Here is a 26,462-nt window from a genome sequence, read left to right on the forward strand (position 1 = left end):
GTTTCACCATTTGATCAGGCTGGTCTCGAACTCCTGGCCTCAAGTGGTCCACCTGCCTCGACCTGACCTCAAGTGATCCACCTGCCCGGCTGGTCTTGATTTCTTGACCTCGTGAACTGCCTGCCTCAGCCTCCCAATGTGCTGGGATTATAGGCTTGAGCCACCACGCCTGGCCTAACAATTTTGTGTGTGGAATCTTTAGGGTTTTCTACATATAAGATCATGTCATCTGTAAACAGAGATAAATTTCCTGCTTCTTTTCCAGTTTGGATGCCTTTTATTTCTTTTACTTGCCTAACTGCTCTGGCTAGAACTTCTAGTATTATGATGAATAAAAGTGATGACAGCAGACATCTTATCTTTTTCCTGATGTTGGAGGGAAGGCTTCCAGTCTTTCACCATTGGGTATGATGCTCACTGTAGGCTTTTCATATATGGCCTTTATTCTTTTGGGATAATTTCCTTCTATTTCTAGTTTGTTAAGTGTATTACCTCTTGACCAGACCATTGGAATCGTTAAGTAGCAGGTCCTTCTGCCTCTAAATGCTCTCTTACGTCTCCAAGCTGCAGCAAGTATAGAAAGAGCCTGGAGGATTAGAGCCAACCACCATGAGGGAAGCTGGGTTGTAAGGGGTGGGCAAGCAGCAGAAGGCCTAATGCTTTTCCCTCTAGGGGACAATGAAGAAAAGGGCTGCGGGGGCAGAGGGGCCTCTTTCCTCTGGTCCCACAGACTCCTCCCCTTTGGCCATGCCTCTCAGGCAGTTCCCTAGCCCCGCCCACAGCCCGTTAGACCACGCCCCAGGCCTCTCTAGTCCGGTCCCACAGCCCAACACGCCGCACCCTCTTCCCCGCACCCCCAGCCCTGCCGTGCAGTGGGTCAAGGTGGAGAATCCCACGTAACTTACTTTCAGCGCCCTGGGAGGAGGATGAGATCCGCAGGGACCGAGTGGAACCCCAGAGCGTGTCCCTGTCGTGGCGGGAGCCCATCCCTGCCGAAGCCCCTGGGGCCAATGACACGGAGTACGAGATCCGATACTACGAGAAGGTGAGTGCGTGTCTGGGAGGGACCTGGAGCCTGCCCTGCACCTGTCCCGCAGGGTTTCTGGTTCTTCAGGCCATCCTCCCAGCAAAAGCCCTCGTTACTCCCTTTGTAAACATAATTACCTGTCTCCCAGGGGCCGCAGGCTCCCCCTCCTCCCCCAGACTCCTGCTCTTCCTCTCTTTGCTCAGGTCTATCTCCGTCACCAACCATCTCCATTGTCCCCATGTCACCTAGTGTTTTGGTTGACAAAGAGCTTTCTCTGGGGACCCGTCCAGATTTTGTGTGGCTGAATCTTATACGTACCATTTGTAGAGCCCTTTTAAAGAAAAAGTACACAGAAAGATCATATAATTTCTAATTTTACAAAAACGCCTGACCATGGAGCTCATTGCTAGGTGTGGTGGTGTGCTAGTAGATATTTAACAGCCAGCTTTCCAGAACAATAAGTGTATGAGTTATTATAATTCCAGTCATATGAAAAAGTGTAGCACAGCATTTACAGTGATAATAAAATATGTACAGAACTCTTGATTATGAACTCCATATGGCCAATTGATCCCCATAGGATACTTGTGCTGATTTTTGCTGACCTCTGGTATCCATTGTCAATCTGTGGTTGCAGCTTAGCTGTGATGTAACAAATGGAGTCACATCCCAATCTGCTCTTTTCCCCATAAGTTTATTACCTTTATTTTTATTTATTTATTTATTTATTTTGAGACAGAGTTTCATTCTTGTCACCCAGGCTGGAGTGCAGTGGCATGATCTCGGCTCACTGCAACCTCCGTCTCCCAGGTTCAAGTGATTCTCCTGCCTCAGCCACCCAAGTAGCTGGGATTACAGGCATGCGCCACTACACCCAGCTCATTTTTGTATTTTTAGTAGAGACGAGGTTTCATCGTGTTGGCCAGGCTGGTCTATATCTCCTGACCTCAGGTGATCCACCCGCCTTAGCCTCCCAAAGTGCTGGGATTACTGGCGTGAGCCACTGCACCTGGCCAATTTATTATCTTTAAATCTGATATGCAAAGTACCGTTCAACTGTTTCTCACCTTGGTGCAAATTGTATTCACTAAAGTGAAACCTCTTTCAGCTTCTACATATGTCAGAACTTCACTCACTCCTCAATGACATAAGGGACTCCTTTGCTGAAAATAGTTTCTGAATACTGGAAGTCTGTTGAGACCTGTGAGTGTTGGGGATGAGTGGGAAGGAGGAGAGAGTCCTGAGTCACTGCTGGATGTCTGACCTGGGTAACCCAGAGTCTGAGGTACCACTGACTGAGATGGAGAAGCACTGAGGTGGAAGGGCAGGCTTGGAGCAAGGTGATGAACCTGGTTTTGCTCATCTAGCATTCAGGGGGCCTCTGGGACACCCAGGTGGACTTGCAGGTCTGAAGCTTAAGGGAGAGGCCTGGCCTGGAAAGGGAGAGAAAGAGAGAGAGAGAGAGTGAGAGAGTGTTGGGGGCTCTCAGCACAGAGACAGTAGCTGCTGCCAGGGGAGGAACTGGAGGAGAGGAACAAGAAGGGGAATGTGTCTGAGAAGAGTGGCCAGGACAGAGCCCTGAGGAATGCTGATGTTTAGGGACAGCAGCAAAGGACACTGGGAAGCAGGTGCTTAGAAAGGACTCACTGAATGGACTTTGAGGATCAGGGTATAGACAAGAGCCCCAAGGCTGAGCTGGGTGGATGCTACCAGGTTGTTGGGCATGAAAACCCTCAAAAAAGAGGAGCAAGGGCCAGGCTCAGTGGCTACCACCTGTGATCCCAGCACTTTGGGAAGCTGAGACGGGAGGATGGCTTGAGGCCAGGAGTTCAAGACCAGCCTGGGCAAGAAAGTGAGATCCCCACCTCTACAAAAAAGAAATTAGCCAGACATGGTGGTGTGTGCCTGTGGTCCCAGCAACTTGGGATGCTGAAGCAGGAAGATCGCTTGAGCCCAGGAAGTCAAGGCTGCAGTGAGCAGTGATTGCACCACTGCACTCCAGCCTGGGCAACAGAGTGAGACCCTGTCTCAAAAAAACCCACAAAACCCCCAAAAACAACAAAAAAGAAGGGACAAGCCCGGGCATGGTGGTGCATGCCTATAATCCCAGGACTTCAAGAGGCCAAGGCAGGTGGATCACCTGAGGTCAGGAGTTCGAGACCAGCTTGGCTAACATGGCAAAACCCAGTCTCTATTAAAAAAACAAAAATTAGCCAGGCATGGTGGTGGGTGCCTGTAATCCCAGCTACTCAGGAGGCTAAGGCAGGGAGAATTGCTTGAACCTAGGAGGTGGAGGTTGCAGTGAGCCGAGATTGCACGACACTGCATTCCAGCCTAGGTGACACAGCAAGCAAGACTCTGTCTCAAAAAAAAAAAAAAAAAAAAAAAGAACAAGTATAAAAGGGCTATATTTGAAAGGCTTCAGTGTACTCTCATGGAGCCTGCTGAGTAGAAGCCTTGCTGGGCCACTGGACCTGGGTTGGTGTCTGGCAGCTCCTCTCTGGAGCCACAGTGCTGCTCATCTCAATCTCTCTCTGCACACCAGTCCAGCCCATGGTGCAGAGGGGCTTGCTCGCAGCACATTGCCAATGCCCAGGTAGGCAGCCTTGCTCCTTCCTCCTCTCTGCCCCTAGCCTGCCCTACCTTGTGGGTCTGAAGCCACTGCTTCTCTGTCTTTCAATGGATTGTTGAGATGCCTGGAAGAGAGATTCTGATTGGCCCAGCTTGGGTCATAGTCCATCCCAATTCCTGAATGCTATGGTCAAAAAGCTGGAGCCACCGAATATCAGTGGGGAGAGTAACCTTCTGGGGCTGTGAATATGGCAAGGCCTCTAATAAGGTGTGGGCAGGGACGAAATGACGGGAGGAGCATCTCTAGTATGCCATTGTCAGGTGTGTTGGGGTGGAGTAGGGGGCAGCATGATGTCGAGCAAAAAACACAGGCTCTGCAGGGATTCAGAGGGCGCACCAGCCCCTTCCTTGATGTGAACCTCACCTAAAAAGGAGATGGAAATGCTGACTCCACAGGGCTGTTGTGAGGTTCACAGGAGGCAAAAGGTCTCATGCAGAAGCTGGCACTGAGGAGGCGCTCATCAGTGATAGTTCCAGCTGGGGCCTTGGGGGAGTCTTTACCCCTCTGAACTGGGTTTCTTTATCTGTGAAACAAACAAACAAGATAATACTTTCTGTCCTCTGAGCCTTGCAGGACAGTTGTGAAAATCAGACATCAAGGAAAGGAAAAACCTTGTGGGCCATTGGGGGCTTTCATGGGTCAGGGCTCATTCTTTCATTCTGTCCTTTGAGGCTTCAGGCCTGCCTAGGGCACTGGCCCAGCTCAGTCTGGATGGACAGGCCCTGGTGGCCCTCATCCTATCATCCCCTGGAAGGAGGATCTGGTGTCTTCTCTAAAATTTCTCTTATGCAGAGGTGGGGCTATTCTCAGCTACAAGTGCCACCGAGTGTGGGTGGGTGCTTGTGGTGAAGACAGGGGCTAAGGATCCAAGGAAAAGATCCCTGGGAACCCCCAAGATGATTGAGGTTGGGTTTTCGCACTCAGCCCACATTCACCTAAGGGTGCTTCTCCTGCCTCCCTGTTCCTGTTCACCCTTTGTTCTCCTAGAACAGTGGATCTGGCGCTGGTGGGCTTCACTTCTTGATCTCTCTCCAGGGTCAGAGTGAGCAGACTTACTCCATGGTGAAGACAGGGGCGCCCACAGTCACTGTCACTAACCTGAAGCCGGCTACCCGCTACGTCTTTCAGATCCGGGCCGCTTCCCCGGGGCCATCCTGGGAGGCCCAGAGCTTTAACCCCAGCATTGAAGTGCAGACACTGGGGGAAGGTAAGTAGTGTGTGTGAGTGGACAGGGACCTAGACAGAGAGAACCCTGCATGGGGCTGAGGCAGGGAGACAAATAGAGGAGGAGAGTTATCTGGAGTTATCTGTGCAATGAAGGGAGCCTACAGAACAGTTTAATTACAGCCTAATTAATTAATGACTTTGAAATCCACTGACTAATGCCTGTTCACCAACATGAATTAGATTGGGAAACTGTCCTGGAGGAGCTCACAGGAGAGGGGTTTGTGAACAGCTATAACCCATGTCTTAGCTGGATAGAGACTCAATTTGGATAGAGACCCAAACATGGGCCACTGTCCCTTTCCCCACTAGGCCTTAGAGCGTGTTGCTGACTTCACTGAAGGTTGACGGACATGAAGGGGTTGCATTGCAGCGATAAACACAAAAATAAGGATTGCGGCCGGGTGCGGTGGCTCACACCTGTAATCCCAGCACTTTGGGAGGCTGAGGCAGGTGTATCACCTGAGGTCAGGAGTTCGAGACCAGCCCGGCCAACATGGTGAAACTCCTTCTCTACTAAAAATACAAAAATCAGCCGGGCGTGGTGGCGGGCACCTGTAATCCCAGCTACTCGGGAGGCTGAGGCACAAGAATCACTTAAAACTGGGAGGCGGAGGTTGCAGTGAGCCAAGATTGTGCCACTACAGTCCAGCCTAGGTCACAGAGTGAGACTCTGTCTCAAAAAAAAAAAAAAAAGGATTGCATAACTTAAGTGGGTAAATCACATGGTATGCAATCGATATCTCAATAAAGCTGTTACCAAAATCAAACAAAAACTGGACATTGAATATCCTCATCTGAAAACATCTCCGGCTTCTCTACAATATGGTGCTTTCCTCCCTCCTCCTTTACTTCCCTCCCCTGGTTCCTCTTCTCCCCACCCACTCCCCAATTCCCTGATGTGTGCAGAGCAGTTTAGCTGTCTTGTTGCTTTGCCTGCTGCTAACCTGGCCCTCAGGATCTCACCTCTATCTACCCTGAGCAGCTCATGAAAATATTTTCTTGAACAAAGGCAGTTCCCCCTAAGAGACATTCTGGCACCAGCTGTCAAGATAATAATTCTTTCCAACCTGCTACATGACTCTAATCCAAGATAGGAAGAGCTCTGAGTCCAAAGGGAGGTGAAGATAAAATGCTGAAGGGGTCTGAGTTCTGGGAAGGAAGACCACACTTCTCGCCTGAATGCAAAAAGTATCAGACCTCGGCCAGGTGCTGGAAAGAGAAGATTATAGCTGGGGAACATTTGAATGTGTACAGATGAGCAGGGAGGCATTCTGGGGAGAGGAAGCCATCTGAACAAAGGTGGGCAGGTTTGGCTGGAGTGGGCATAGTGGGGGCAGGAGCTGGGGACTGTCAGCGGAGAAGGGCTGATGGTCTCCATTCATTGGGTACCTCTCAGTTAGTAGAGACTGCTGAGATCCCCAGCCTCCCTTCTTGTGGCCCTGGCTATGGTTCTTCCAATCTGCAGAGTGTGGTTTCCCATGAGCTGTGTCTCCAAATTGAGATTTTTTTTTTTTCTTTTTTGAGGTAGGGTCTTACTGTGTCACCCAGGCTGGAGTGTAGTGGCACAATCACAGCTCACTGCAGCCTCAACTTTCCAGGCTTAAGTGATCCTCCCACCTCAGCTTCCCAAGTAGCTGAGACCACAGACACTCGCCACCATGCCCAGCTAATATTTTTACTTTTTGGGGGTCTCACTATGTTGTTCAGGCTGATTTCGAACTCCTGGGCTCAGGTGATCCCTCCACTCGGCCTCCCAAAGTGCTGGGATCACAGGTGTGAGCCACTGCCCCCCGCCTTCCGAAGCAGGATCTTTTTCTTTTTTCTTTTTTTAAAAAGGGTGATGGAATCTTGCTATGTTGCTCAGGCTGGTCTCGAACTCCTGGGCTCAAAGCAGTTCTCCTGTCTTGGCCTCCCAAAGTGTTAGGATTACAGGTGTGAGCCACCATGCCCGGCCCCAAATCAAGGTCTTGGTGAACGCTTGTGCGTCACCACTGTGCTAGTTACCTATTGTTATGTAACAAGTTGCCCCAACATCTAGCAGGTGAAAACAACAAATATTTACAATCTTATGTTTCCACGGATCGGTAATATAGGTGCCTCTCAGCTAGGTGCCAGTGACTTAGGGTCTCTTCCAAGGCTGCCGTCAAGTTGTCCTCAGGGGCTGTGATCATCTCAGGGCTTAGCCGGGGGAGAGTTCACCTCCCTGCTCAGGGTCTTGCTGGCTACTGCTGAGGCGTGCTGTTCCTTGTCCCGTGGGCCTCTCCTTAGAGCGGCTCACCACAACCACTGTATTCTTCCAGAGACTGTGAGCCAGGGAGAGGGCACCCAAGACAGAAGCCATTCGTCTTGTTTCCTGATCTTGGGAATGACATCACAATACTCTTGCCATATTCTGTTCATTAGAAATGAATCCAGCCTGTGCTCACGGGGAATGGATACCAGGAGGTAGGGATGCCATCTCAGAGGCTGCCCACTGCTGGCATCTTTCTCCGTTTCTGTGTCCACATGGTTGCCTCATTTCAAACAGTTCTTGGCAACTCTGTTCCCCTCTGTCCCCACCCAGACCCTCGGCCCTCTTTGCCTCTGGAACCCTGGGCTCTGAAATGCCCTCTCTGACTCCAGCATTTTTGGCCTCTAACTCTCGTCTTCTGTTCCTCCTCACTTGCTCTGTGACATCCGAAAGACTGCTCACTGGATCCTACCTCATCTCCCAGGCTTTTAGCTCCTCCTGGCCCCACACCCATCTCTACCCAGCCCCTGCAGATGATCTCATCAGCAATACTCCCCAACTCTGCCACCCTTCATTCTCTGGGCAACTTGCTGCACCCACCTGCTAGTCCCCAGACTTGGACCTTTCTCCTCCCTGTGTCCCACGCAGAAGCTGCCTGCAGACGTGTACTTTCCAACCTCAGTTCAGTCTTCAGGGCCACTTAGTACTTTTCCCTTTCCTAATAGTTATGCCAAACCTTCACCTCTCTCAAGCACCTCTTCTCCATCCTCACTCCCACCTCAGCAGACACCCTCATTCCTTTTCTTCTTAGGCAGGAACTCTCTCTACTGCTCCCTGTCACCCACAGGAGAAAGTTTATATTCCTTAGCTTAGAGTTCAAGGCCCTACAGGTTCTGGCTCCCCCAGTTCCCTCCATCTTCCCACCCTCCAGCTTCCTATTTGCCACTCTCCGCCTTCATGCAGTCTGTTTCCCAGACACAGGGGATGACTTGCCATTTTCAGACCCAGTGTGTGCATCAAAGCACCATCAAAAATTCTTCCAGTCTCCAGGTCCAGTTCAGATGGCACCTTTTTTTGTGAAGCCTTCCTCATTGGCTTTAGGAAGAAATTATTGTGCCTCTGCTCAGCTCTGTTTCTGTTTCTTTTTTCATTCTACAGTTAATATTTTTGTTTCTATCTCACCCATAGACCCATGTACCCCTCTCTCCTCAGTACTAATGCAAACCAGGCACATAGGTTGGATGGATGGATGGGTTGATTGGATAGATCGATGAATAGGTCTGAGAGCAAGAGTCCTCTGGGCTGCTCTCTTGGAGAAATAGTTCAAAGCAGAAGCTTTGGAATCAGGCAGAGACTTTTGGAGTGATGCTCAAATCTTAAATTCACCACTTTTTAGCCATGTGATCTTGGGCAAATTATGTAATTTCTCAACCTCAGTTTCCTCAGCTGTAAAATGAAGATGGTAATACCTTCCTGGATTAGTGTGAAGGTGAAACAAGACAGTATAGTGAAGGTACATGGCCCAGTGTCTTGAACGGAGTAAGGTGCAGTTACCGTTAGCCCTTTTTATTATTGTTGGTGAATGGTCTGGATTGGGGGTAGGGAGCTCAGAGCAGAGGCCATTCCTCCTGCAGAGCGACTTTGAGTCTCTCACTGCTCATCTGAAAGGCATAGAGGGAGGCCTGGCCCTGCCTGTCTGGACTCCTGCCTCTCTCTCTGAGCAGGAGCTGGGCTGCCGTGGAGGTGTTCTGCCCTGAGAGCAGAGGAAGCTCTTGGGACTCCAGGTGCCACTGTGGTCAATGGGACTGCCTTGGCGCCTCTGTGGCTGGGAGGCAGTGCCAAGTGCAGAGGTGCTGTGGGAATCCTGCTACAGGGTGAAGACAGGAGTCTGCCCTGGGGCTTGCCTAGGAGCCTGGTCCTCTGCCTGCCTCAACCTCGTGATTTTCCTCCCAGCTGCCTCAGGGTCCAGGGACCAGAGCCCCGCCGTTGTCATCACCGTAGTGACCATCTCGGCCCTCCTCGTCCTGGGCTCCGTGATGAGTGTGCTGGCCATTTGGAGGAGGTAGGTGGCTGGCCCCAGCCTAGGTGACCCCTGGTGGATCATGTCCCGTGCACATTAATGTGTGCTCACAGGCATCTCTGCCCACTTTGCACACACGCAGATTTGCACCCACAAGCACACTGCTGTACAAATGTAGGCATGCATCATCCCAGCCCCTCCCCCCGCTCACTGTTCATGTGGCAGCCAGCACTGCAGCTAGCTCAGCCGCTCTGGGATGAAGGGGATTTAGCGCCTTAACTCATTAAATGTCAGAAGGCATCACTGAGGAAGGAATCAAGCTCCGGCTGCTCCAGTGTGATTAGGATTCTCCAGAGGGGCTCAGAGGCCCCCAGCCCCTGCCTCTGGGCCTCTTGAGGCCCTTGAACACAGGAAAAGGGGGAAAAGACAGAAATCTTGTGTATGTATGTGTGTGGGAGGGGCAGGACAGGGAGGGCAATTCATAAAGCAGAAACCTCCCACCCCCAGCAGAAAGAAGCTTGCAGGAGGGTGAGCAGAGAAAGGGGATAGGAGGAAGACGTAGAGGTTGAGTATGGTTCAGAGAAGATTCTAGTCCTTTTGCAGGCAGCAGAGGCCTCCTGGCATGTGTCCTCCCATTCTCCCCAGGGCCACACTCTGCTGCAGGCAGAGTCGCCCAGATGGTTCCCAGGCTGGGCGGGCCGGGGAGCCACATCTCAGCATCCTGAAACTGCCTGGCAGCTGGAAGGACAATGGGCATTCATTTGGCACTGGCTAATTTGCTTGGCCTTGAATGAGGCACTGAAAGTGACTGAGTGGGAGAGAACACTGTCTCGCTAGCCTAGGAGCCAGCTCTGCCTGGACCAGGCAAATCAGGAGGGCAGGACAAGAGTAGGGAACTCCTTGCTTGTGGAGCATGAAGGGTCCATGTGCTGGACCCGTTGGAAAAGCAGAGATGGACAGATGCCGAGAGCATCTCATCCTGGCTTTGCACTGAGGGGCTCTGAGAGGTAGAAGGAGGAAAGGGAGACAAGCAAGCCAAGAGCCCCTCTTCCGGGCAGAGGCTCTGCAGGACAGCAGTGCCCTGAGGACAGGTGCACTACAGAGGCAGAGCAAGCCAGAGCGGGATTCCAAATCCAGCTGCTCTGAAATGGGGAGAGTGAGCCCGGTCTAGTGTGGAGGGGTAGAGAGATGTTCTCCTCCAGCATGCGTGTCCCAGCCTGATGGGCTGTCTGCAGCACCTCTCACACCATCCTGTGTGTAGGACCTGCTCTGCGCCGTGGTCCCTCACCTCCAATTTCCCTCCTCTCCAGTCCACCCTGGCTTGCCCACTTCTCACCAGGCCATGTGGTCCAGTGGAAGCCTCTCTCCTGTCCTCACCACAGACCCTCTTTTGCTCCTCCATCCACTCAGCCTTCCCCCCTTCATCTCCACCTATCTCTTCTGGATGTTGCTCCTCATTCGTGGAAGTCCTGTCACCACCCTGGGTGACTTCAGTAGCTGCCAGACAGCCTGTCCCACCCCTTGCCCCTTGGTTCTTTGACTTCTCATTCCCAAGGATCATCTCTTCTGTTCCTCCTGGCCATCCCCCTAGAATGCTTCACCTCGTTACTTTTTTTTTTTTTTTTTGAGATGGAGCCTTGCTCTTGTCACCCAGGCTGAGGTGCAGTGGCATGACCTCAGCTCATTGTAGCCTCTGCCTCCCCGGTTCAAATGATTCTTTTGCCTCAGCCTCCTGAGTAACTGGGACTACAGGCCTATGCCACCATATCCAGCTAATTTTTTTGTATTTTTAGTAGAGACGGGGTTTTGCCATTTTGGCCAGGCTGGTCTCAAACTCCTGACCTCAGGTGATCTACCCACCTCAGCCTCCCAAAGTGCTGGGATTACAGGTATGAGCCACCGTGCCTGGTCTCACCCCAATACTTAATCCAGTTCCCTTCTTGGTCTGCAGATGCCCTGTCTTTGCAGCTTGCTCTCTTGGCCACACTGGTCACATCTGTTCTTTAGCCTCATCACTGGCCCTTGGACTACTCACCACCAAGCCTACTAACCTGCCTGCTTCTGCACCCATCCTCACCCCCTTTTCTCTAGAGGAGGTGATCCCCCCAGCCAGGATCAGTCCTTCCACCTGTGACTGAACCCCACCCTTTTGCCATCTTGGGAGCCCACTGTTACTCCTAATGTTCCCCTCTGCTCCCCATAACAGTGAACATGTGTGGAGGCTTGGTAAGCTGACATGCTGCTGTCTGGCAGGCCTATCTTTATCCTGATTTTATTAAAGAGAAAATGGAGCCACCCAGTCCCATAGTTACTGAGTGGAGGAGCTGGGAAGCAGGTCCGTGCAGTCAGGTTCCGAGCCCAGGCTGTCAACACCCTTCGGTGGCCGCTTCCCCCTGTGTGACAGCCTTGCTCCTCCTTCCCATGTGATCATCTGTATCTACATGTGATCATCTCTGTTGTGAAAACTTCGGAAACTCCTCCCTTGGTCTCTCATCCTTTATGTGATTTCTCTCTACCACCCCCTCTACTTTCTCTGTCCTTGGTCCCCGTGACACCCTGCCCCAGTTTCCCTCCAGTCTCCTCCTGTTCCTCTGGCGGTTCTTTGTACTGTCCTTGGTGCTTCCTTCCGCTAGCCTGGATGTTGGGGTTTCTCAGACTTATTCCTAGTCCCTCTTCTCAGACTCCGTCCTCTCCTTGGGCCATGCTCATTGCTCCTGATTTGTATCTGCAGAGCAGGACTCTCTTCCAAGCTCCAGACACACACACGCACATCGAACCCCCGTCTTATCTTCCCTGCTTATCCCCCAGGCCTGCAAACTCAGATGTCTAAATGTGAACTTTTTGTCTCCTCGTCCCAGTAAATGGCACCACCATAAACTGTGAGCAACTTCTCCCTCTTCCTTTCTGCCATCCAACAACCTCTCAGCCCTGTGGCCCCTGTCACCTTCACGTCACTCAAGTCCTCTGCCTCTCTCCATGCCCGTGTTGACCCCATAGCTGGAACCACTGCCAGCTCCTCTCCTGTGGTGACACCCGTGGCAGCTTCCACTCTGCAACTGGAGCTCTTTCTAAAGTAGAAATCAAATCATTGCACTCCTCTGCTTAAACCCCACAGGGGCTCTCCTCTGCTCCCAGAATAAAAGCCAAAGTATTTATCTTGGCCAGCAAGGCCCTGCCCCTAGGGGCCCCAAGTACTGGCCTTTGGCTTTGTTGACTGTGATGCAGTCTTTTGGCCCGTGGCTGCCTCTGTCTCAGGAAGCCCTCCACAATGACCTTGGATCAGGTCAGGCCTGTCTGTCCCCTGTCCCAACAGTACAGCGCCTTTCTCCTTTGCCAGCACTGGTGAGTGGGCTTGTGGCTAACTCTCTGTGTTTGTTTTCCTGACCAGACCAGAAGCTGCCCCCGAGTGCTGGATCCGCTTGCCTTATTCACACTTTCACAAAACCACATGTGGGGGCAGCTGGGGGCCTGCAGCCAGGATTTGGATTGGGTGCCTCTGGAGTTGCAATAATTTTCACCATGTGAAAGTAGCTAGGGATGGTGGTGGTGGTGAGGGTTTGGTTTAGGGCTATGGTTGTATCTGTGCCATGGGGAGGTCATCAAACCACAGAGAAGCTTTTGAACCAGCTGGACAAGAAGTTCCCTCCCCCAGGGCATAGGCCTTGTCTTTTGAAGGGACAAAGAGGTGCTGCCCTCAGTGCTCTGCAATGGGAAGGGCTGGGGTGGCCTGGCTGAAAGAATGACCCTGAACTCCCTGCCAGGCCCTGCAGCTATGGCAAAGGAGGAGGGGATGCCCATGATGAAGAGGAGCTGTATTTCCACTGTGAGTTGGCTGGGCCTGGCTGGGGAGGGGCGGGCTCCACCCTGCCTCACTCCTCAGCCCTCTGCCTTGCTCCACTGCATGAGCCCCCTTGTCAGCCCCAGTGGTGGAGGCCCCATTCCTTAGGCTCATCTCTTTCTCTCCCAGTCAAAGTCCCAACACGTCGCACGTTCCTGGACCCCCAGAGCTGTGGGGACCCGCTGCAGGCTGTGCATCTGTTTGCCAAGGAACTGGATGCGAAAAGCGTCACGCTGGAAAGGAGCCTTGGAGCAGGCAAGCTGGGCGCCCAGGAAGCCTTGTCCCCATCTGGAAGCCCCACCCACTCTACAGGCCCCGCCCCTACTCTGTCCACACCTCTATCCTGAAGCCCACCTCCACCCAAGTCCCTCTCGTGTCTGGAAGCCCTGCCTCCACACCAAGCCCACCCTCCACCCAGAAAGTCCCTGGCTTGCCTGATTATAAGGAAGAGGATGGCAGAGGGGTCTGTGACCCTCTCCTGGTCCTCAAGGTCAGACCTCTGCACACTGCCGCTGGCAGTTTAGTCCCAGGCCTTCATAGAGCAGTAGGAAGGGGCCTTTGTAAGCTTGGGGGCCAGCCATAACTGAGTTCTAGTCCTGGCTCTCCCACTGACCCACTGCATAATCAGGGTCATGGCCCCCTTTTGCTCAGAGCCTCAGTTGCTCATCTGAGAAATGGGCATGATATCTGCCTTCTGGGGGCTAATGTGGGGACCTCCCAGCACTCCTCACAGGGCCTGGCTGTCGGCGCTTGCTCTCTAAGGGCCAGTCTCCTGCTAGCCTTTCTTCCTGACTACAAATCCTCAGCCTCCTGTGCTCAGAGACAGCAGCTGCTTTCACTGGGAGCCTGACATTATCCCCTGACACGGTCTCCAGACCCGCTGGACAGAAGCCGGAAAGGGCAGGGTGGAAGTATAGATGTCATTGTCATCCGTCCTGGGTCACATGGGGTTTGATGGCAGTCGGCGTGCTGGCATGTGCCCTGTCCTTTCTTTAAGGCTCGGAAACCTCCCCCCACTGAGGAAGGCAGGGAGGAATCCCCATTTCACAGAGGAGACAGGCCAAGAAAGGGAAAGAGATGGAATTCAAGGTCATACTGCTGGTACTCAGTTTACCAGGATTTAAACTGGAAGTGGTCCATGATCTGGAGTCACTTTTTTTTTTGAGACCGAGTCTTGCTCCATCACCCAGTCTGAAGTCCAGTGGCACAATCTCAGCTCACTGCAACCTCCGCCTCCTGGGTTCAAGTGATTTTCCTGCCTCAGCTTCTCAAGTAGCTGGGATTACAGGCATGTGCCACCTTGCCTGGTTAATTTTTGTATTTTTAGTAGAGACTGGGTTTCACCATGTTGGCCAGGCTGGTCAGAGTCACTTTCTCCTCGGCTCAGCCTGTCCAGCTGAGCCAGGGCAGTGGCCTCTGGCAGTGTCTGAGGTGCTGTTTCCCCACAGGGCGGTTTGGGGAGCTGTGCTGTGGCTGCTTGCAGCTCCCCGGTCGCCAGGAGCTGCCTGTAGCCGTGCACACGCTGAGGGACAGCGCCTCCGACTCACAGAGGCTCGGCTTCCTGGCCGAGGCCCTCACGCTGGGCCAGTTTGACCATAGCCACATCGTGCGGCTGGAGGGCGTTGTTACCCGAGGTAGGGCCCGGTGCTCCCTTCCTGCTGCCCAGCCCACGGGTATGGGGGGTGGAAATGATGGTGTGGGAGTTTGGAGTGCCCCTGCCTCTCCAGGTCCTTCCCTCAGCTATGGGAGGGAGCTTCAGCCAGGGACCTCAGCTTTCACTGACTCAGGGTGGCTCTCCTGGAGCGGCCACTCTGGCTCAGAATGACCTTTCTTTTCTTTCTTTCTTTTTTTTTTTTCTTTGAGATGGAGTCTCGCTCTGTTGCCCAGGCTAGAGTGCAGTGGCGAGATCTCGGCTCACTGCGAGCTCCGCCTCCTGGGATCACGCCATTCTCCTGCCTCAGCCTCCCGAGCAGCTGGGACTACAGGCGCCTGCCACCAGGCCCGGCTAATTTTTTTTGTATTTTTTTTTTTTTTTTTAGTAGAGATGGGGTTTCACCGTGTTAGCCAGGATGGTCTTGATCTCCTGACCTCATGATCCGCCCGCCTTGGCCTCCCAAAGTGCTGGGATTACAGGCGTGAGCCACCGCGCCCGGCCAGAATGACCTTTCTGACCTGTGATATTCTAGGGGGTAGGTCCCCTAGAATATCACTCCTAGAAAGAGTGATCTTTCTTAGCAAGCTTGTTGCAGCTCTTGACCTTGGCCTTTGTTTACCTACAGATGTCTCCTCTTTTGTTCCTTGGCATAGAGGACCCTGGGCTGGGCAGAAGGATGGCAAGATTAGGGAGCTTGGTGCTGGTTCTGGCTCTCGAGGCCCGGTCTGGGACCCCGGGGGGGAAACTTGTGTGCGTGTGGGGTGGAGTGGACAACTTAGCATGTGTGTTCCCATCCCTGGGCGCAGGAAGCACCTTGATGATTGTCACCGAGTATATGAGCCATGGGGCCCTGGACGGCTTCCTCAGGGTGAGTGGCCCTGGGGCTGCCAATGACCACTTTATTCTGTAAGGCGGGCAGGGGTCCCTCACTTTTCTCTTTGGTAGGGCTTGGAATTGGCATCATCCCCACTGGCCGGGCTGACCTGTGGTCACAGGGTGAACTAAAGCCTGGCAAGAGCTAGGTGAACGCCCTGGTGTCACACAACACCAGGCGATCCAAGCCCACAGCCCTGGCCTCAGTCTTTTCCCTCCACAGCGGCATGAGGGGCAGCTGGTGGCTGGGCAACTGATGGGGTTGCTGCCTGGGCTGGCATCAGCCATGAAGTATCTGTCAGAGATGGGCTACGTTCACCGGGGCCTGGCAGCTCGCCGTGTGCTGGTCAGCAGCGACCTTGTCTGCAAGATCTCTGGCTTCGGGCGGGGCCCCCGGGACCGATCAGAGGCTGTCTACACCACTATGGTGAGGGCGCCCCCAGCCAAACCTGCCTGCGCCTTCTGGTTCCCACCAAGCTGCCCTGGAGCCTGTAGCTCCCCACTTCCACTCCCTTCCCTGCCCCTCCACCCAGTTGGTCTTGGCATAAATGCGAGTGAACCCCACCTTGAGGTCAGCTTTTGTGTCTTTCCCAGATGTGAAGCTGGAGTTGGGGGTTGCCTGGGAGGATGACACGCAGGCTGGATCTGGGGCTCAGTGGGGTGGGGAAACCTGCGTGTCACCCAGTTCCTCCTTGCCCCTGACCTGCCTTCCCCTACAGGGTGGCCGGAGCCCAGCGCTATGGGCCGCACCCGAGACGCTTCAGTTTGGCCACTTCAGCTCCGCCAGTGACGTGTGGAGCTTCGGCATTATCATGTGGGAGGTGATGGCCTTTGGGGAGCGGCCTTACTGGGACATGTCTGGCCAAGACGTGAGTAACCTGTGGCTCCAGCTCCATGCCTTCTGACCCTCTCACCTCAGGCCCCAGCTTCCTGACTTCTGCCCATTGGCCCTCAGCCTTCCTGCCCTAGGCACCTCTTCTCCGTCTGCTTGCTTCTGGTTCTGCCTGGCCACTGCCCCAGTCTTCCTTGGGTGTATGTGTGTGTGTGTGTCTGTGTGTGCGCATGTGTGTGTGTGCGTGTGTGTGTGCACGCACCATGTGCTGGGGAAACCCAGAGCCTCCTTTCTGCTCCCCACCCCCATGGCCCAGGTGATCAAGGCTGTGGAGGATGGCTTCCGGCTGCCACCCCCCAGGAACTGTCCTAACCCTCTGCACCGACTAATGCTCGACTGCTGGCAGAAGGACCCAGGTGAGCGGCCCAGGTTCTCCCAGATCCACAGCATCCTGAGCAAGATGGTGCAGGACCCAGAGCCCCCCAAGTGTGCCCCGACTACCTGTCCCAGGTACGTTCCCAGATGGGACAGCCAGCCTCTCACCTGTCCGTGGAGGGCCTCCCTGCATGTCGCAAGTGCAAACCCACCGCCTCCACCACCCCACCTGTCCAAGAGCAATTGTTCACCCCATTGCCCCAGAGTGCTGTAGTTCTCCCGCCTGCCCAGGCCCACCTCACTGCACATCCTCCTGGTCACTTCTGCTTCTCCTGGATTTTGCCCACATCCCCAGGTACAATGACGTCTGACTGGAGAAATAGATGTGGTAATAGCCCTAACACATTTGTAGTTCCAATGAATCAAATATGTGAAATTAATATTCGTTGTTCCAAATATGAGTCACCAACCAGTCCTAGGCGTGTCCTACCCCAGACTGTTCCGGATACGCCAATACCTTTAGCTGGCACTAGCTCTGCCTCCACCTGCCTGAAGAACCTGAAGCCCTCGCTTCTTCAGGAATGCACAGTGCTCATGTGAGCCAGGTCCAGCCCTGGGGCCCGGTTACCCTCCCCTTCTCCTGTCCATCCTCAGCTGGCCTCTCCCCGGGAGACCACCAGGTGTGGTGTGGGCCCAGATCCCAGCTGTCGGTTGAGCACAGCTCCTCTGACCCGCAGGCCTCCCACCCCGCTATCGGACCGTGCCTTCTCCACCTTCCCCTCCTTTGGCTCTGTGGGCGCGTGGCTGGAGGCCCTGGACCTGTGCCGCTACAAGGACAGCTTCACGGCTGCTGGCTGTGGGAGCCTGGAGGCCGTGGCCGAGATGACTGCCCAGTGAGTCCAAGGCACTAAAGTCAAGGCCAGGGCTGGGGGATTCCAGGGGCCCTGCCCCTGCCTATGCTGGGGAGTCCCAACCTGTCCAGAGAAGCGGAGGGAGAGTGGAGGGCCTTCATGGGAGGAGCAGAAGTTGGGGTCAAGCCAGCCGATTGTGACCAACCTTTGTTTCAGGGACCTGGTGAGCCTAGGCATCTCTTCGGCTGAACATCGAGAGGCCCTCCTCACTGGGATCAGCGCCCTGCAGGCACGAGTGCTCCAGCTGCAGGGCCAGGGGGTGCAGGTGTGAGTGGACCCCATTCTTCCAAGGCAGGACTCCGGTGGGGGTCCAGATCCCCCAGCCCTGCTCAAGGACCATGGCAAGCTGCGCTCCAGCAGTGTGGGAGGGAGCGCTCTCTTCCTCCGCTTGGGCCCAGATCTGGTTTGGGGCCACAGCTTCCCCGCTTTCACTGCCTGCCCCTCCCATTTTCACCAGTCTGAACGCCTTGGCTAACTCAGTGCCCCTGAAAAGAGGTTCAAATCCCTAGGGAGGACCCGTGAGATAACAGCAGAGAAGAGCTGGGGCAGGGATGGGAGGGAAGAGAGTGGGTTGAGATTGCCCTGGCTCATGCCCTACTGCCATTTGTACCCACTGGGGGCTGGGGCCTACCCCGTGGGGTGTTCCCTTTTCCCACAGACCCATTGACCAGTCAGACAGTGTGGGTCCTGGGGGGCTCTTGTTCTACCTGGCAGTGACTGCAGCTGCCTGGTGGCTCAGGCGTCGGGGGCTGGGCCAGAGGTGCATCATCCTCAGCTCCCTGTGCCTTGGCAGGGGCTGACTGGACACTGGCCAAGGCCCAGGCAGGCAAAGATGATACTGAGCTCAGGGGCTGATACCCAAGAGCCCTAGACTCAGGAGCTGGTTTCTGTGTCCCCCTGCCTTGGGCTGACAGTTCAGGGTGAGGTCAAGAGTCCTGGCTAGGCCGGTCCATAAGAGGCCCTGGTGCTCCCTGGGGCCCCATGACGCCCTCGTGTGCATTCCTTTTATGAACTCAGTGGCCAGGACATCTGGGAAAAGCATAAAGGGCCATGTTATCTCCCCAGGGACCCAAGAGCTTTTCTCTCCAGCCTTGGGGAGGGTGAAGAGGAGACTCAGAGATGGGTCCTCTCTCTCAGACAGGCTTGTCTAACCCCCAGTGTACAGATGGGGGAAACTGAGGCCAAGTGAGGCGCCAGGAGCAGAGCTGGGGTCAGAACCCAATCCAGGGATGAGGCTGACTCTGGAGAGAGAGTCCTTGGTCCTGCCCTATGGCACCACCACTTCCCTGTACAGCCCGTGGGGACTCTAGAGGCGACTCCCCTCCAGCCAGCTCCGTGCCCTGGGCACTACCCAGCCTTCCATGGAGCCCCTCCCTTCTCTGACTTCATGGAGCCCTGGCGAAGTGGTTGTGCTGAGCCCACCATGGAGTTCCTTATCCACAAGGGCCCCTGGGAATGGTGGGTCCCAGGATGCCAGGGCTTTTGTAGGATGGCAGGAAGGCAGCTGGATCTTGGCAGGGCCACAGGGGCTGAGTTTGTTCAGGCCGCCCCTGACACTTGTCTGCTCTGCTTGGCTGTGTGTGGGTGGGGTGGGATGGGGTGGGAAAGAGGAGACAAGGGGTAGAGGAAAGATGAAAAAGACACACAGCCTGCTCTTGGGGGGCTCAGACTAGACCAGGAGAAGAGCTCAGGTACCAAGAAGTAATTCCAGGGCACCATACACCAGTGCCCAGGGCCCCCCAGGAGCCCTCTGGGTCAGTGGGTGGGTGGGCTGGAGGGGGAGATAGCCACTCTCCTGATGTGTGAAGTTGAGATGTAAGTTGAACAGGGTCTTGCAGGTGGGAAAGGGAAGGTTCTTTCCTTGGGGTGGGTGGCGTGTTCGGCAGGCAAGATGGCAGGCCTCGGACAAGAGGAGTCCATGCAGAGAGGCTAGCATGAGAAAGAGCCCAGAGGCGGGAAGGTTCAGTGCATCTTTCCAGAGCACCCAGAGGTGGGGGACAGTGACTCACAGAGGTGCCTTTGGCCTCACCCTGCCATCAGCAGCTCCTGTGCTCTTGGAATCTCCCCCAACCCCCTGCCTCCCTGTCTCCTGAGCACCTGCCCCAGCTCAGTGACTCTGGGGGTACTGGGGAGACCAAGATGTTGCTACCACCTTAGTCAGGGTTGGGGGGGCCCCTGGCCAGGTGTCCTCCAGGATCCGCCTTCCCCCCCCCTCCTGGGAAGCCTGGACCAGCATCCCTTCTTGGGTGGATGGAGCCTCATCCCCATCTCCAGCTACATCAGTCATTCTCTGCAGGGCAAAATCTCCCCCTACCCTAGTGGTTTCTGCAGAAGGGCGCCTGGCTGTGTTGTCAGGACTTCGGTGTCCAGGGTAGATCTCGCCTCCACCTGAGGAGTGAGGTCCCAGAATCCTGTTGGGTCCCAGGCCTCAGCCCTGCACAGGTGTGATGTGGGGCGATGGCTGTCTGGGAACCCTCTACAGATCTATTTTTATATGGAACTTGTTCACTAGACAGAGGTGGCCTGCAAGCCCCCATTACCCTGGTCTGAGCTCACCCTGGGAGGAAGGGGGCCAGTCGGAGGGGGTTCCTTCTGGAGATGTTTTTATATTTCTTGGGTTCTCTATGCAGGGTAATAAAAACTTGTCTGTGATATGGTGCCTCTTTGAGTGTCAGTTGCTTGATCATTGTATAGCTGGTGTGGAAGGGTTTCTGCCCCCTTCCTTGAGGACAGCGGTGTCCAGAATGTGCGTCTGAGATCTCTCTGCATAGAGGTGAGTCCAACACTGCTCCTGCCATGAAAGATGTCCCAGGATCCACAGCAGGATGGTGTGACCCAGGGTACCGAGGGGAACTGGGTGCCCTGGGTTTGTAGAGAAGTCTGTCACCCAGTCTCAGGAGCAGTAGAACCGGGGAGGTATCCCAGACACGGTGGGGTCCTTTGCTGGGATAGACATTACCAGGGAGGGCAGAGACCAGGGAAGGTGCTCAGTGCTCAGTTTTGGATATGTGTTTGAGATGCCTGTGGGATGTGCGGCAGAGATGTCTAGGAGGCAGGTGGATATCTGGTCTGAACCTCAGAGCACAGATGTAAGTTAGAGACAGAGCTTTGGGGTCATCAGCATTCAGATGGGGGTAGAAGCCGCGGTGAGAAGGAGGTCACCCGGCCAGCATGTGCAGGAGAAGGGAGACGTCAGCGGTGGGAGGCACCTGGATGAAGGGGAGCAGTGGGAGATGCCAGGAGGAGCTGTGCCATTGCTGCTGAAGAGCAAGTTTTGGTGTTAAATACAGAGAAAAACGGCCGGGTTCGGTGGCTCATGCCTGTAATCCCAGCACTTTGGGAGGTTGAGGTGGGTAGATGACTTGAGGCCAGGAGTTTGAGACCAGCCTGGCCAACATGGTGAAACCCCATCTCTACTAAAAACACATAAATTAGCTGGGTGTGGTGGCGGGTGCCAGTAATCCCAGCTACTCAGGAGGATGACACAGGAGAATCACTTGAACCCAGGAGATGGAGGTTGCAGTGAGCCGAGACTGTGCCACTATACTCCAGCCTGGGTGACAGCAGAAAAACAAACAAATAACAACAACAAAACAGAGAAATCAAGTGAAAGAGGAGGGAGGAGTGGCTGTCAGTGTGGGCACTGGGATATTATCAGTGAGTGTATTCATTTGCTTGGGCTACTGTAACACAGCACCTCAGACTGTAACACAGCACCCGTGGCTTTGCCAACGGGGATTTACTGTCCCACAGCTCTGGAGGCTGGAAGCCAAGATCAAGATGTGCGCAAGGTTGTTTCCTGCTGAGAGCTGTGAGGGGAGCTTCTGCTCTGGGCCTCTCTCCCCGGCTTGCCTGTGGCCGTCTTCCCACTCTGTCTCTTCGCATCATCTTCCCTCTGTAAGTCCAAATTTCCCCTTCTTATGGATGCCAGTCATATTGAACCGGTCCATACCAGCCCACCCTAACAGCCTCATTTTAACTTAATCACCCCTTTAAAGGGCCTGTCTCCAAATACAGTCACCTTCTGAGTTACTGGGAGTTAGGACTTCAACATAGAGGCCTGGTGGGGGGCACAATTCAACCCGTAACAGCGACCTTTGTTGTCAGGGCAGAAGCCAGATGAGAGGATTGGGGAGTGGAGTTTGGGAATCTTTGAGGAGTCCAGCAAAAGGAGGAAGAGTGGGCTGAGACAATGACCAGGACAGGCTGCGGGTGTTGGCCAAAGGGTGCAGGGGCAAGGCCTGAGTGCCCATGCATGTGAACACATATGTACTCATGGACACACATGCACGCACACACTTGGACCACATGAGTCCTTGCATGTCTCAGTTGGCTTGCTAGTGCTTCTCCTCTCCCTGGCCCGGGCCATTCATGTTCTTTAGGCTGCGGAAGGCGTCTTCCTCCTCTGCATAGTTCAGGACATGGGAAGTGCTTAGGGCAAGGGGTAGGATGGTGGGGATGGTGATAAATAATGCCCCTTCCCCCACTGCCTGTGCTCAGAGCCAGTTAAGTACTAATTCCCTGGGACAGGTGGAGAGCAAAACATCAGCTCTTTGATAAGGCTAACTGGGGAATGTTGCTTACCAAGTTTCTTTGAATCTAAGATGCCATTGAGTGTAAGATGTCCTACCAAGAAAGAAACATCACAGCCAACTATGTCGTGCCATCCAACTGGAAGATGCATCCCAGTTTCAGAGATGTTAACATGTACGTCTTCAATAAATGAGATGCCGTGCATCAGGGACAAAGTATGTTTCCCATCATTCCCCTGAACTAGACCCACCCAGTCCCAGGCTGAGCCGGGTGGGGCAGACACCCACTGCAGGGGCAGAACTGTCCCCTCAGCTCCTGCCTGCACGATAGGAGCAGAGCAGGGTGCACCTTTCTTGTGGGCAAGCAGATCTGCAGAAGCCAGATGGCACTGAGTCAAGCAGGTTGTTCCTTGTGTCCCTCAATTCCACTTGAGAAGCCACCCTCTGGTGGGGAGAAATGAATGAGGGGTGGGTTAGAGATGTTAGCAGCATTGCTCGGCTGAAGTCAGCCCCGGGAGAGGCATGCAGCCAGGGAACGCAGGACCCGAGCACTAACACAGTGCCTGGCACACGGAACACAGGAAGTGCCCACTTGTTATTAGTGTTACTATTATTATTATTATTGTTATTATTATTACCTAGCTGGTGTGAGGCACCAGGCAGACATACAACATGTGGTCAGGATTGGAACTTCTCTAGGCAGTGGGCCTGCTGATCTGGCTTGACAAGGTATTTGCGCACTCACTGCACAGGGACCAGGTACCTACTAGATGGCTGGCTCTGGCAAGTTAAGGCCTCACTGCCCAATGGGCGAGTCAGTTAAGTAAAAAGTACCCAAGCCATGGCAATAAGGATGAATTCTAGGTGTTTTGGGGCTCAGGGGAGGGCTCTGCCTGACTTCATCCCCGAGGAGGTGTGAGTGGGCTCCTAGGGGAAAGTGTGTTGTGTGTTAGCTGCTGTCTTTAGTAGCCAATGCCTGTGTTCTGGACCTTACAGGAGGGCATCTCAGTTCCTAACATTACCTCTGCCCCACTGCTCAGGATGTGGGTAAAACTCACACTGCACCACCTGCAGCTCTCTTTAAATCTCTGTACCCTTTGCCATTGAAATGGAACTGTCTGCCAGTATCTTGAAAAAATCCTGCTATTTGCAGGATATTTCCCACCACAGCTTACTAGTTGAGCCCCTTGGGGTCTTGGGGCAACAGAGAGAAGCCAGAAGTTGTTTGGGTTCATGAGTGATCTCATGTTGCCTATCAGCATCTTGGGAGCAGACTATGGGTATCTCAAGCCTAGCTCCAGGGAATATGTTTGATGAAGACTGCTTGTAGAAGTGTAAGAGGAAAATGAAAAAATCAAAACCAAACTTGTTTCCCCATTGCAACACCTTCCCTCCTCTTTCATCCTAGGCTTCCCCTGGGCCCCTTTTCCTTCCTCCACCCCACAGCACTCTTTTTTTTTTTTTTGAGACACGAGTCTTGCTCTGTCGCCCAGGCTGGAGTGCAGTGGCATGATCTTGGCTCACTGTAACCTCTGCCTCATGGGTTCAAGTGATTCTCTTGCCTCAGTAAGTAGCTGGGATTATAGGCATGTTCTACCACACCTGACTAATTTTTGTATTTTTAGTAGAGATGGGGTTTTGCCGTTTTGGCCAGGCTGGTCCCGAACCCCTGACTTCAGGTGATCCGTCCATCTCGGCCCTCCAAAGTGCTAGGATTACAGACTTGAGCCACTGCTCCCGGCCAGCACTCCCTCTTGACCCTCACCTGGGGCCTTATGAAGAGTCAAGAGGAGGAGGTTTGCCAGGGTGACCTTGGCATTCGATTGGAAGAGTGTATCCTTGAAGATTGTCACCTGTCTCCATCCTGATGGTTCTTAGCATATTGTGAGATATGTGTGCTTGTGGGTATTGAAAATTTGCAGATGGAGCTGAGTTCTTCCTGGTATCTTGGTGCCAAGGGTATGTTTGCCCTCCACCATATCCACCACCCAAGGATCAGGAAAGATGAACCATGCAGATCCTAATATCAGCTGAGGGAAGGATGATGGCAAAGTGTAGAAGGCAAGAAGTGCAGGTTACAGCTGGCAGGGAGGGGATGGTGGAGGCTTGACAGGTGGGGTGATGCAGGTAGGGATGATACAGGGCTGAGGAGATGTTTAATCCCGCAAAGGGAGATGGCACCTTAGGCAAAGCAAATTGGATTCCAGACCCCCCTTTAGCAGGGAGCCCAGTGTAGCCCCCAATTCTGATTGAATTCTCTCTGAAGAGTGTCTCTCAGTCCTTCCATTTCTGAAGCCACAGGAATTGTATCTACTATGAAAGTTTTGAGTACATATGTCATGCTGAATTTTAGGTATGGGTCAACAGCTATGATAGTGTGTAAAATTAGAAAACGGACCCACCAGAGTGTGTACACAGGTAGGCACTGAGACATGCTTTGTTTTTCAGAGGTTTGGGGATACATCGTGGAGCTAAGCCCTGCATTGGTATGTGAACTCATTATCATGGGTCAGGCCAGGGATATTAATTCCTCCTGGTAAAAGGCATGTCTGATGCTTTGGAGAAATGCTTAGGTGATGTCCTGTCACACAAGCACATGAGCTAACTCTTCATATGAGTAACGTAATCTAACTCGTCACAAGATAATACATTTGTAATCCTCTCAACAGGAAGCCCCAAGTAGGGCTTTTGGAAATAACAGGGGCCCTGTAGGACAAAGAATGAATCTACTGTTGACTGGACCTCTGGGGTTCCTTAAAACTGCCTCAGCAGCCCTGGGGATGGACTCCAGGCCTCCATTCTCCCTTCAACCTGGGGCAGCCCTACTGTTCCATGCTTTCTCTCCACAGCAGACAGTAAAAACTAAATTGCCTACAGAGATGAGGCAGGTTACATCAAGGGAAGAAGTAATCTCATCAGGATTGCTTTGAACGGGAAGAGGATTCTCTGCGGGCCAAAGAAAGCTGCTACTGAGCTCCAGCTGACTGTTGGACCATGCTGTCAGATCTTATTTTCAGAGGCTAGCAATCTTTGTGTAATCGCCCCATATTTAAATGGTTAGCAACTAATTTGGAAAAAAAAAAAAAAAAAAAAAACAACCCAACCCAACGAGTATGAAAGTATGTCTGGGGGCTGGCAGTAAGATTTAGGTTGTCTTTGTCCCAGCCCCGTGACATAGTTCAGCCTGTACTTAAAAATCCTGGGATAGTGGGGACATAAGTTCTACAAAATATATCAAATCAACAAAAGATACCAAATGATAAAAAACAAAAATTTTTTAAAATCCTGGAATGGGGCCAGGCACGGTAGCTCGTATCTGTAATCCCATCGCTTTGGGAGGTGGAGGTGGGTGGATCACCTGAGATCAGGAGACCAGCCTGGCCAACATGGCGAAACCCTGTCTCCACTAAAAGTACAAAACTTAGCCAGGTGTGGTGGTGTGCACCTGTAATCTCAGCTACTTGGGAGGCTGAGGCAGGAGAATTGCTTGAACCTGAGGCGGAGGTTGCAGTGAGCCGAGATCTCACCACTGCACTCCAGCCTGGGCAACAAGAGCGAAACTCTGTCTCAAAAAATAAATAAATACATCCTGGGATGGGGAACTCTTTACTTCCCAAGCCAGGCCCTTATATGAAATGAAGAACTGCCATGTCTCAGTCCCAGGCATTAATTAGGCACCTGTTGCATAACATGCATTTCCTACTAGGTGATTTAGGCAGTGGTGCAGATGGAATGAAACGGGATGAGCCTGGTTCTGGGTAAAGCATGTTGGATCCTAAGTGTTTCCTCGGTGTCAGGTTCTTTAGGTCTGATGATGTATAGTCTGGGTTGCTTATTTGCACTGAGTAACCCTTCTTCCAAATGCTGTCACTACCAGAAGGCTCCTAGTCTATAAATTGTCAATACCCAATAACCTGGCTAAGTATGCCCCCAGGTTGTCTTCTTTTAGGCAGAACTCTCTTGCATCATTAGCTCTAGGTTGATCATTTTCAGCCTAGAGAGTTCTGGGAAGGCAGATCTGCCAGGGCCTCAGAAACTTTGGGAAGTGAGACTCATGATCACCAAATTACTCTTGCCCTGCTTTGTTCCTGGCCAACAAAAGTCCACTATACTGGGAAATTATAGAGACCCTAGGTGTTGTCCTCCCAGATACAAATGCCTAGCTCATGGAATGAAGGTGTTGGGGGTGCTCTGCTGGGGGTTGAAGGTACCGATGCTCTGGATCTTGTAGTAAGCCCCTCTTTCAGATATCAGAATGAATCTGCCTGAAGCAAAGGTTTTCACATCTTCTGAGAAAAGCAGATGTGCAAA

The 26,462-nt window shown here is 53.2% G+C and overlaps 1 protein-coding gene across 1 annotated transcript in view; it reads left to right on the forward strand.

The window, feature by feature from the left end:
* The window catches only part of EPHA10 (EPH receptor A10), a 49,269-nt gene extending 28,877 nt beyond the window's left edge, over positions 1–20,392 (forward strand). Inside the window, exons 6-17 of the mRNA XM_054453990.1 lie at positions 912–1,045; positions 4,695–4,866; positions 9,070–9,178; positions 12,898–12,959; positions 13,104–13,229; positions 14,423–14,608; positions 15,435–15,496; positions 15,725–15,928; positions 16,221–16,370; positions 16,650–16,843; positions 17,446–17,601; positions 17,776–20,392. Coding sequence (XP_054309965.1) covers positions 912–1,045; positions 4,695–4,866; positions 9,070–9,178; positions 12,898–12,959; positions 13,104–13,229; positions 14,423–14,608; positions 15,435–15,496; positions 15,725–15,928; positions 16,221–16,370; positions 16,650–16,843; positions 17,446–17,601; positions 17,776–17,890 — 1,670 coding nt within the window. The 3' untranslated portion in view covers positions 17,891–20,392. The remainder of the gene's footprint in view (positions 1–911; positions 1,046–4,694; positions 4,867–9,069; positions 9,179–12,897; positions 12,960–13,103; positions 13,230–14,422; positions 14,609–15,434; positions 15,497–15,724; positions 15,929–16,220; positions 16,371–16,649; positions 16,844–17,445; positions 17,602–17,775) is intronic.
* The last annotated feature ends 6,070 nt before the right edge of the window (positions 20,393–26,462 follow it).

This window comes from Pongo pygmaeus, chromosome 1 (genome assembly GCF_028885625.2).
Source record: "Pongo pygmaeus isolate AG05252 chromosome 1, NHGRI_mPonPyg2-v2.0_pri, whole genome shotgun sequence".
Classification (NCBI taxonomy): domain Eukaryota; kingdom Metazoa; phylum Chordata; class Mammalia; order Primates; family Hominidae; genus Pongo; species Pongo pygmaeus.